The sequence below is a fragment of the Schistocerca americana genome, chromosome 3, assembly GCF_021461395.2.
Source record: "Schistocerca americana isolate TAMUIC-IGC-003095 chromosome 3, iqSchAmer2.1, whole genome shotgun sequence".
Lineage (NCBI taxonomy): Eukaryota > Metazoa > Arthropoda > Insecta > Orthoptera > Acrididae > Schistocerca > Schistocerca americana.
Genome location: NC_060121.1, coordinates 207,374,287 through 207,386,920, shown reverse-complemented (window position 1 = coordinate 207,386,920; position 12,634 = coordinate 207,374,287). Strand labels below are relative to the sequence as shown.

The following is a 12,634-nucleotide window of genomic DNA, read 5'->3' as shown; positions in this document are numbered from 1 at the left end:
CCAGTGGTAGTCAATAACTACTGATTCTTCAGTACTTACGCAAAACACATCAATGACACCATTGACCTCTTGCATCACCACCACTCAAGTGGAAGATCAAAATCACAGTAGCCTAACAATGATAATTAGATTTCCTTTCCATTTTTGGCAAATATCAAAATGGACACATTAGTCAGACTCTCTTTTCTTCTCTATACAAACTAATCAAGCATACGCACTGACAAAACATGTTTAAAAATGGAAATGAAACCTTTATTAACAAGGAACAGGGTTTACAGGGCAACACAAACATGCAGTAAATTCAACAAAAACACTGCTATGCCTACTATACAAATAACAACATTGGATTTGTACTATACAGAACATTAAATTGTATTTATTTATTAAATTTTATATTACAAAGCAACAAGGCAACATTTACTGAGCCTTGATGAAATAAATAATAGTTTATTTTTATCGCTCACTTATATCCAGTATTCGAATATTTCTCAAAAATGTTGCACAAGGCACAAACAGCATTTCTCAAAATTTTAACTGGAATGCATTTATGACTTACTGTCACATTCAATATGATATATACACTTTACATCTATGATTTGCTTAAAAAATTAAGCATATCATTAAAAAAGGTATAAAAGGAAGAGAAACATATAACATATAATATTAAACAACTTTCTTAATGTGTACACTGTACAAATCTGTTGGTACCAGATTAAGTCCACAATCTGCTGACAAATATCAGATGTATAATCACCTGACAATATATTTACACATCAGCAACTTGTATACACACTATATAGTGAATCAACACAACAGTTCATCTTTGGTAGACAAATAAGAATAATGCTCTTGTTGCCAAACAATATGTATCCAAAGACTGTTTGACAGATCTGAAAGAGCAATATTTTTAACTTACATGATTCAGTATCATGAACCTCAACTACATCAATCGTCATTTGTAGACCACCAAAGGCAGGGACTGGACTATTGTATGTGGCCACAACCATATAAAACATTCAGTTCGCTACAGAGAATGCTTAGCACAAACTCCATTACCATTATGAAAATAACAATAAAACAAACATGAACTTTCCAGCTAACATAGAAAGTGTATTGCAGCATAGCTCTCCCTCTGTTTTTTTGAACAGACTACTAAAAAATATGACAGAGGAAGAAGTACTCACTGCTACTTCCTGTACCCAAGAAAAGCTGAGACAATTCAATGTAAACAAGAAATTATAATAAAAGATCAAACATCGGCCATAAATAAAGATGCATGTTATATAGCAGAAACTAAGTACACTTATCATATTCAGGAGTAATGCTAGCCTTCGAGCAACTGAAGGGCAAGTGTGATAACATGTCACTTTCATGATTTAAAATCATAAAGAAAAAGTAAGGCACGGCGACACAAGTGATGATCAAAATGGAACAAAAATATTAGCAATGCCAACTGCTCTACGAATCAATTCACTATATTTGAACAATAATCACAAAATATACATTTCAATGATGTGACACTGTTTATCACAATGTAAGTTCTGGGTTTTAATAAGCTTTCCAATGTATTCTATGAAGCCACACCTTCAGTGTTGTGAATGGTGACTGGAAGATGAGACATTACACATCTGATGAAAACTACAAATCATATTTGTACTAGTACACTAACAAACACAGCCTTTGTTTCCAGGGTATGATTACCATTCTACGTTTCTGTGATGGGTAAGAATAATATTAATGAAACTGAATTATGGCAAATCTTAACCAGACAATGTGCTACATACCACACATTCCTGCAATACAAAAGGGAAGTCAGAGACTCCACATAAAATACTGATAGCACCAAGGAATTAATGAAAAATGAGCATTAGCATCACCATCTGATAAAAATAGCTATGTAATATCTTCTATGTCAGTGAATTCCACACATTTCAAGTACAGAAAACCTGATATGTCCGAGCTTTTACCCCAAGAACCACTCGGGAATTTCTCCGATACTATCTTCCTGGATGCGGTCCTCTCCAAGGGAAAGGTGCTCCTCGACCTGTACCCCAGGGCAGAGGAGGCCTGTGTAAAGGTGGCGGCGGCGTTGTAAATACAGGAGTGTGGGAGTCTTGAGGGCTACGAATTACTGACCCTCTGGGCCCACCACGATACATACCCCTACCGCCACGACTTCTACCTCTCCCAGGAACATTTGAACCCACATTTCGCAAACTGTCTGTATGAAGGTTACCTGTATCACCACTTATATCTGCACTGTACGTTGTAGCGATGGGATGACCCTGTTCTGACTCACTAAAACCTGGATGAAATGTTCGAGACTGAGGGGGTACTGTACCTGAGTCCTTGGCCATAGATTTCATGAGTATTCCAGCAGCACCTGACAACCCATGACGACTAAACAAAGTTGCTAATGCAGTGCGGACACCTTCAGTAGCAAGGGGTGTCACACCACCCCAATTTCGACTGCCACTACTAACAGCGTTATCACCAGCATAAACAGCATGTGCATCGAAACTGCCGTCTGCCTTTCCACCCACTGACCACAAGTTTCCACCTGGAAAAGAAGAAAAAATCTTGGAACACAAAAATGTGAGTGTTTCCTTTCTTGTGCATAGCAGACATTTTGAATCAGAAGTACATGCTAGCAAAAGTGAAACTACAGTTGAAAGTAAACTCTTCCCCCCTCCCCTTCCGATTACAACATATTTCTTACAATGGGCTCACAAATTTCTTAAGAACAGCTTCAAAAGAGAAAATTGGATTTGCTAAACCCAAAATTTTATCTTCCTGGTATATATCGAATGGCACTCTTCCAATAAATAAATAATTCAGTAGGTTCATATTTTCTGCAATTTGCAGCCAGATGATTTTACTGAAAATGAACAATTTTCTACAAAACAAGCTTTGTGGCTTCGTGGGGTGCTGCAGAACCATTACAAATTAACACTAAGTTAAGTATCTCGAACACACGAAAAATACGAACAGTGACTGGTTAATATTATTTGTATGTGTCAATTAATATTCCCAGTCATGGTAGGCCAAATCTACAATGATATCATTCTTCTGAAAGTTGTACGCAGAGGGAAAAAATCCAGATCAAATAAGATACTGAACAAGAACAAAGAAGAAAGTAGTTTCCATATTTAAAGAAAGATGTCGTGGATGTAACATTGTTTATCTGACAAGTCACAAACTGTTACAGAACAGTCAGATTTGTGTGTGCCATATATCTCTAACTATTATGACCAACACAATTTTGCAGCAGTAACTGCATGCGAGATAGAAAGTTTAACTAAGTAAAAAATTTCAATAAGTAATTTGTTATGGACCAAAAATATTTGTCTCAATTAAAATACTTTACACTGAAGTGTACTTCTAATATACACTCCTGGAAATGGAAAAAAGAACACATTGACACCGGTGTGTCAGACCCACCATACTTGCTCCGGACACTGCGAGAGGGCTGTACAAGCAATGATCACACGCACGGCACAGCGGACACACCAGGAACCGCGGTGTTGGCCGTCGAATGGCGCTAGCTGCACAGCATTTGTGCACCGCCGCCGTCAGTGTTAGCCAGTTTGCCGTGGCATACGGAGCTCCATCGCAGTCTTTAACACTGGCAGCATGCCGCGACAGCCTGGACGTGAACCGTATGTGCAGTTGACGGACTTTGAGCGAGGGCGTATAGTGGGCATGGGGGAGGCCGGGTGGACGTACCGCCGAATTGCTCAACACGTGGGGCGTGAGGTCTCCACAGTACATCGATGTTGTCGCCAGTGGTCTGCGGAAGGTGCACGTGCCCGTCGACCTGGGACCGGACCGCAGCGACGCACGGATGCACGCCAAGACCGTAGGATCCTACGCAGTGCCGTAGGGGGCCGCACCGCCACTTCCCAGCAAATTAGGGACACCGTTGCTCCTGGGGTATCGGCGAGGACCATTCGCAACCGTCTCCATGAAGCTGGGCTACGGTCCCGCACACCGTTAGGCCGTCTTCCGCTCACGCCCCAACATCGTGCAGCCCGCCTCCAGTGGTGTCGCGACAGGCGTGAATGGAGGGACGAATGGAGACGTGTCGTCTCCAGCGATGAGAGTCGCTTCTGCCTTGGTGCCAATGATGGTCGTATGCGTGTTTGGCGCCGTGCAGGTGAGCGCCACAATCAGGACTGCATACGACCGAGGCACACAGGGCCAACACCCGGCATCATGGTGTGGGGAGCGATCTCCTACACTGGCCGTACACCACTGGTGATCGTCGAGGGGACACTGAATAGTGCACGGTACATCCAAACCGTCATCGAACCCATCGTTCTACCATTCCTAGACCGGCAAGGGAACTTGCTGTTCCAACAGGACAATGCACGTCCGCATGTATCCCGTGCCACCCAACGTGCTCTAGAAGGTGTAAGTCAACTACCCTGGCCAGCAAGATCTCCGGATCTGTCCCCCATTGAGCATGTTTGGGACTGGATGAAGCGTCGTCTCACGCGGTCTGCACGTCCAGCACGAACGCTGGTCCAACTGAGGCGCCAGGTGGAAATGGCATGGCAAGCTGTTCCACAGGACTACATCCAGCATCTCTACGATCGTCTCCATGGGAGAATAGCAGCCTGCATTGCTGCGAAAGGTGGATATACACTGTACTAGTGCCGACATTGTGCATGCTCTGTTGCCTGTGCCTATGTGCCTGTGGTTCTGTCAGTGTGATCATGTGATGTATCTGACCCCAGGAATGTGTCAATAAAGTTTCCCCTTCCTGGGACAATGAATTCACGGTGTTCTTATTTCAATTTCCAGGAGTGTATCTTTTAACTTTCCTAACATCTCACCTAATAAAGCATACTACAGAACTAACTCTGAATGTATACCACAAAATGAAATCTACACTTGTCAGCCAGAACATTATAACCACTTACCTAATAGCCGGTATGTCCACCTTTGGCGCGGATAACAGTAACAACGTATCGTGGCATGGAAGCAATGAGGCCTTGGTAGGTCACTGGAGGGAATTGGCACCACATCTGCACACGCAAGTCACCTAATTTCCGTAAATTTTTGGGGAGGAGGGGGGGGGGGGGGGGGGGGGGGAAGGTGATGAGCTCTGATGCCATGTGCAATGATATCCCAGATGCGTTCGTTCGGATTCAGATCTGTCGAGTTGGGGGACCAGCAAAACAATTGGAAATCACCACTGTGTTCCTCGAACCACTCCATCACACTTCTGGCCTTGTAACATGGTGCATTATCTAGCTGAAAAATGCCACTGCCATCAGGAAACATGATTGTCATGAAGCAGTGTACGTAGTCTCCAACCAGTGTACAATACTCCTTGGCCTTCATTATGCCTTGTGCGAGCTCTACTGGACCCATGTATGCCCACGTGAATTGTCCCAAAGCATAAAGGAGCCACCACCAGCTTGTCCCTGTTCTACAGTACACATGTCAAGGAGCTGTTCCCCTGGAACAAGACAGATTCGCGCCCTCCCATCGGTGCATTGAAGAAGGTATCAGGATTCATAAGACCATGCAACACACTGCCACTGCGCCAACATCCAGTGCTGATGGTCACGTGCCCATTTCAGTCCTAACTAGCGAAGTCGTGGTATTAACATTGTAAGATGAAAGACTTGTCAGCTGTGGAGGCCCATTGTTAGGAGTGTTCGGTGCACTGTGTGTTCTGACACACTTGTATTCTGCCCAGCATTAAAGTCTGATGTTACTTCCACCACAGTTCACCACGTGTCCTGTTCTACCAGTCTGCCTCGCCTATAATGTCCAACATCTGTAAAGAAAAGATGGCCGCGTAACCCCACAATGTCAGAACATGGTTTCACCTTGGTTTTTGCATGTTTTGAAGACATTCACTGCAGCACTCCTAGAACAGCAGACATTCGTGCGACTGGGCCATCGCAATCTGCCCTCAGTCAAAACAGATAGATTGTGTGCCACCTCCATTCTACACATGGACAGCATGCTCACTGATATTACATGCATTACGTATGTGTCTGACTAACAGTCATTCCACACCAGGTGATGCTGCTATCACCTGGACGTGTTTAAATCGATAGTGGCCATAATGCTCTGGCTCTTCAGAGTAAATCCAAAGTATGTTTATATCACCTTTTGTGATACTATATTTGATCAGTTTTATGAATGCTTACACCAGCAGAATATATGCACTTACCTGGTGGATTAAATATTAGCTGTTTTGGATCCAGCCTCATAGAACTGATCTGGAACGCTTGACTATTGTATTTACCACCAACAGCTCCCCTCAGCTCCATGTGAAGTTTCTGGATCAGCTGTTGTGACTGTGGATCAGACTGCAAAGTACATATTCTCAGTCAAACGGTTACAAATTTTTCTTTCTAAAACAACTGCTACATTTCTACGAATCAAAAGTACAAATTATAATGCAATTATGTGTGTCTTGAAGAATATGCGATGGAACTTTAATACCTCGCTAACAGAAAGGCATTTGGGAAAAAAAGTTGTATTACCTAAGGCAACAATTTGGGCACATAAAACTGGTGTTACTCATTGGTTCCACTGACAACCAGTTTAGATATGTCTCCTTTTTACACATATTATCTTAACACTGACGTAACAGAGAAGTAGGGGCTGTACTGTTTTGCCTTGCTTGCTGATAATGATGCACGTACTCGCTTCACCTTCAAATTTCCAGTGGTTGCCCAAAATAATTTTAAATACCACCTTTCCCCCCCCCCCCCCCCCCCCCCCCCCCCCCCCCCCCCCCCCCCCCCCCCCCCCACACACACACACACACACACACACACACACACACACACACACACACACACACAACCTGCCTGTGATTAACTGCCTGCTATTTTATTTGTTGTTAATATCCTTGAATTTCTATTTGTGTACCTTATGTGACATGATGTTCTCTAAATTTCTCCGAAATTTTGTCACGAACTTGTCCCTCTATATCCAGGATAGGGCAAATAAAAGTGGCCCAGATGAATCGATATTGATGTGTGTGAATGTATGCATATAACCACGCCCTGTTATTTCCAAGAGGATGGGGCAATTGCCCATATAACTAGACGAACCCTGGAGAACATTAACACAATCTTCATGCTCAAGAGATTTGTTAACAGAGGTCACTCTCGTTGCAGCTCTAGCTGACCACTCAGGTCACCTGATAAGTGTTGATTAGTGTATGTGGGGAGCCCGCACATCTAAAGTATATCTCAACAAGGATGAGACTGCAGCAATTGCAGCACTCCAGCTTGAATCCGCCTGCTGACGAGGGCACAAAAGTGCCAAGAGATGAATGATGGCCTCTTTCAAAATCTGCTATAGTCAGATTAGGGCTGTTTTTCCTTTCCTCTGCTATGTTTGCTTGTACCCTGCAACTGTTCCCCAGGCCACTTATTTACCGCACCCTATACAATGAAGTGAAAGCTAAAAGCAGAAAATATTTCACAATAAATCTCACTCCTTCCAACATATTTCTCAAGAATAATTTCCACGTATGAAGTACTACCCACCAACTTTTGTACAAATTCCTGTATCTTTGTACCACTAGCTTTTTATCATATTGGGCAAGCAAGGGATCAACTCATGCCAGCAATATCCTTTATACATATATACTGAAGCCCACTGGTGCGCACTCGTGTGGCTTCTTTAAGAAGCGGTCCATTAGAAATCACTCTTACAAACTTCACTGTCTTGCAACACCAGATTTCCCTTCTGAAAACAAAATTAGGGTATTTTGTTCAATGACTACCCTTGAAAAGTATTGGTAGCTGGAACATTACTTCAATTCCCATTCAATTTCTGAGATGTGTTGAGCAGAAATTGCTATTCTTCCTCTATTGGCAGAGTGACTCTTTAAAACTTAGGACCAAAACAATATTACAACTATCCTACACTCTGATCATTCCCATTGCCAGGCTTTTCTTTTCTTTTTTTTTCTTCAAAGTTTTAGATTCTACTTGCATTCAGTATACAACACATTTGTCAGTCTTTTACTGCCCTCTCACACCGAATTAATAGTTTTTAATATTTATACATACAATTATTTTCGAAAACCTAGCATATATGGATCTTTCTTGCGTCTTTCCAGTAGCCTCACCCTCTCAGCAGAGGGTAGAATACCTTTCATTATATGTAGTTAGCATTATTCAACTAAACAGGCAATTGAAAAGCTGAAAAATGAACACAACATACATTTATTCTCTTGGAAGTTATACTTTTACCTGACAATGCAGCAATTAAGTTCTTGCATAGGCTTTCTAAATTTGAAATTTTCAGCCAAATTTAAATGAAGTCTGCACGCAGTACTTAGAACAAATATTATTGATTTTGCTTTTATTTCGAAGAAGAATTTTCCCCCAAGATCTTTATATTTTTGCAAACATAATTATGATAATGAAAGACTGAAAATGCTAGGGATTCCACATCATGGACACAAAAAAGGTAAAGGTCACAAAGTGTTAATGAGCCAAGACTATCAACTCAAATCACAATGTCTGAAAGCTTGGTCTCATCAATAACAACAAAATTACAGAATCTCTGTGGCAAAGTGTCATTTGCCTGAAAGGATGGTACCAATGGTGTAGCAAACATAACTGCCCCCCCCCCCCCCCCCCCAAATTGGTGCCCGGGGGGCAACACTTCACTGCCATCCCCTCATAGCACCTGGTGTACAACACTCTTTACTGTGCCCTCTCCAGAAACACATAACTGTGATATAATATACAGAATTTACTCTAATAACAACATATTTTCTGAAAAATCTTGTGGAGATCATTTGGCGCCCTTCTGCAAGTGACACCCACGGGATGATAGACCCCCTTAACCCCTCCCCCTTCCCCTTTTGCTCCGCCACTGGATGGTAGGTTAAAACGTTATATCTCATCAACATTATCGTTCGACACTTCACAGTAGGTCTGTTGTGCATGAGCACTCTTAATTTTATTTGGTGCGCCACAAGATACACACTACCTACGACTTCCACCCTGCTTTAACTTTCCTTTCAACAAGTATACACTATGAGTTAACAGCATCAGTCTTCAGCTTGCAACACTCATATCCCAAACAATCATAAACATTGTCACTAATAGCCTCCAAGGTGAAAAGGATGTTGATGGCAATGGAAAGACTCCAATCCATTCTGAGATTTAGGGGAACAATTTACTTTAAAAGTGGTTAAATCACTGGCTGTCACTGTGTGTTTCATTTAAGGAATTTAAATTAAGATTTCTTCTTGAACTTCTACACATTATATAAAAAGCAGATCCAACGCAGCCTCATGGTGCACAGGTACCCATCATATCGGCTGTGGACAGGTACAAGTAGTATAGGCAACCCTATGTGCTCAATGATCTAATATCATGCCAATTGTGAGCGGCTGCATGATTTATTTAAGAGAGAACTAATCAGCCATGGGACCTAGAATTTTATAACTAAGAAATACATACATTTGCTTGCTAACTAAAGCTCAAAAGATGGTATAAGGCGGACAGTTTTAACATGACAAATTAGGTGGAGGATGTTTTTAACTGTGTTTGCATCGAATACCGCTAGTGATCAGGCCTGAACTACGTCGTTAACCATACTCTGCTAATCTCAACAAGCTATCGCGCAGTAGCCATTCCCGATAGCTTTGTGTTGTTTGTCACACATTCTTTTCTTCTCTTATTCTGAAATATGTGAAGCGACTAATCCTAGTCCATCATGGATTTCGACTGTGATCCTTACGACGACAGAAGAGATCGGCAATCCCTATGACAACACATCAGTTCTGATGTAAGCTGCTGCCCTCCAAGAGGGAAGAGGGGCTCGATTCCATGCACCACTCATCTCCCCTCTGGCAGTCAAAATTAATAGTTAGTTTACACTCGGGGCCATCTGCCACTACAGCCTATATTGCTCACAATCTGCGCTATAGCAACTGAAAACAAAATCTGCAAGGTTTTTCGACTAAGAGTTACCGTACATTTGGTTCTACTTCTACATTGAAGGGTGGGGAAAGTGCTGCTGCTTTTCAATAGAACAATCATTTTTTAAGCTTAAATACAGCCAAGTGAAGAAAACAAATGCCATTTTGGAAGAAAAAGGTGAAAGTTTTCACTTTTTTTTTTAACAGTCAGATTCAACGAACTGAGGCATTGTTTGTCTTCACTCATGTAGCATGACAACCTTTGAAATTTGTGCATCTAATCATTTACAAACAAAAAGTAAATGCAAATTTCATCAGAAATAGAAGCGAACTTAGCAAAAAATAGATACCACATTTTCCAGTCCCTACCTATTACACACATTCAAAGTGTATACAAGCCATTTTGCCACCCAATCATCAGCACTTGACCAAAACAGTATGATCGCATAGGCTAGAGACTAGCACTCTGACAACTTAAGTGTGAATTGTCTGTCCAGCCTTACTAATCTGTGCCCGCAGTCAAGCACTCAGACTGTAATACTGATCTGCTCTCTCCTTCTCACCTCAGGTTTTGTTAAAATTTGGTATGTAGATTCCAACATTTACAGAACGTATTTCTTGATATGCATTACTTGAGGTGACATGTTGAATAATCAAGTACTCCACCAGTTGGACTCGTCATTCTCACATGATATTTCAACAGAATGACTCAATGTCTTATTCAGATGATCTGAGAACGGTCCTTTTGTGGATCAGGTCCAGTATTTGTGCCTGGATGGTGTTAGGCACTTAGCTGCTCCATTTTCAGTCTGCTCTATGTTACATGCTCAATCTGAAGTCCGCACTAGATCAGATGCGTCTAGATGGAAGTAGGTCCTAGGAGGGGGGGAAGGGGGACAAAAGGCTATTTGCAACTTGTATATAGAGAAACCAGATGTCAGTCAAGGGACATGAAAGGGAAACTGTTTTAGAAGGGTATGAGACAGGGTTGTAGCCTATAACTGAAGTTATTCTATCTGTACATTGAAAAGCCATAGAAAAATCTCGCTGATGACAATGTAATTCTGTCAGAGACAGCAGGGGACTTGGAAGATCAGCTGAATGGAATGGAAGGTGTCCTGAGAGGAGCACATCAGATGAACATCAGCAAAAGCAAAACTGGAATATTGGAAAGCAATCGAATTAAATCAGGTGATGCTGGGGGAGTTAGACTGGGGAATGAGAGACTTAAAGGAGTGGATGAGTTTTGTTATTCAGGCAGCAAAAAACTGTTAATGGCTGAAGTAGAGAGGATACAAAATGTATAGAGTGGCAATAGCAAGAAAAGCTTTTCTGAAGAAAAGAAATTTGTTGGCATCAATAATAGATTTAAGTGTTAGGAAGGCTTTTCTGAAAGTATTTGGCAGAATGCAGCCATGTATGAAAGACAAACATGGACAATACATAGTTCATACAAAACGAAAACAGAAGCTTTTGAGATTTCGTGCTACAGAAGAATGCTGACAACTAAATGGCAGATTACATAACTAATCAGGAGGTGCTCAACTGAATTGGGGGGGGGGGGGGGGGGGGACAAATTTGAGGCAAAATCTGACTAGAAGCAGGGATCAGTTGATTCGACACATTCTGAGACAGCAAGGGATCACCAATTTATTATTGGAATGAAGTGTTGAACCTATAAACTGTAGAGGGACACCAAGAGATGAATACAGGAAGCAAATTCAGTACAACGTAACTTGCATTAGTTATTTGAAGAATTGCACTGAACAGAGTAGCATCAAGAAGTGCAGCAAACCAGTCAATCGAGTTTTCGGATTGAAGACCACAGCTACCACACATGTTCAATAAGGTTTGAGGCTGGAAAACCACTGCAGCTGATAAGTTTTCCGATACTGTTGCCTTTAGCTTAAAGTTTTGCACACTGTGTCACAAAAAACTGAACATAAAGTTGGTGCATGTTTCATTGGTGCATGTTTCACAATCATCTTCATCTGACAAGGAAGATGAAGATGTCAAAATGAATGCTGATACAGAAAAGTTAATGCTTAACTTGTTTTGGGCGTCACCACTGAAGGTTAAGAAAGTGAGGTATGAGATTCAGAAACCTACGCAACATGTAAAATGAATCAAGTGATAAAAATGGTGAGTGGGCAGATTGTTTCAGTCAATACCAAAGGATAAGACAGGCAGTGCTTTTTCTCAGGAAATAAAAAACAGCGCAATCAGTTTTTTTTACTAACTTTGGCCTGGCATGAAGAATTGTGTACCTTTAAGAATTGATGCCAAAAAAATTAAAAAGTAGAAGAGATTATTCTTGCTCAATTTAAAGTAACTGTTTGTTGCACATATCAAGTCTGATGCAGAGATCAGATTTACTTATTTATTTATTTGTGACTTAAAAACAAAATGATGTCTCATTGTTTGTTCTGCTGGAATGCATTCAGTTTGTGTGTGCATTGCTCACAGAAATATAAAACTGATGCTATCTGCTAATATCGCCCAAGGAAAGCACAAATCTGTTTGTGGATTGCACAGCCTGCAACACACACACACACACACACACACACACACACACACACACACAGAAAGGCAAAAGTAGAAACATATGTTTCTTCAGTGTATGGGGATGCATATCCTGAGGGAAGCACTGATCAAGCTATACTAAATGTACAGCAACTGTCAAGAGAAGATTTTGTTGAAAAATTTCCAGAA

At 41.5% G+C, this 12,634-nt stretch overlaps 1 protein-coding gene across 5 annotated transcripts in view; it reads right to left on the bottom strand.

The window, feature by feature from the left end:
- LOC124607359 (cyclin-dependent kinase 12) overlaps window positions 1–12,634 on the bottom strand; it is a 146,425-nt gene that overhangs the window by 73,544 nt on the left and 60,247 nt on the right. For 3 of the 5 annotated variants that reach the window (XM_047139661.1, XM_047139664.1, XM_047139662.1), the window contains 2 exons: window positions 6,194–6,332; window positions 273–2,560 (listed from right to left, as the gene is read on the bottom strand). In XM_047139661.1, the coding sequence (XP_046995617.1) occupies window positions 1,998–2,560; window positions 6,194–6,332 (702 nt within the window). In that variant the 3' untranslated portion in view covers window positions 273–1,997. Of the gene's footprint in view, window positions 1–272; window positions 2,561–6,193; window positions 6,333–12,634 lie in introns of those variants that run through there. The other 2 variants (XM_047139665.1, XM_047139666.1) reach the window with 1 other exon arrangement.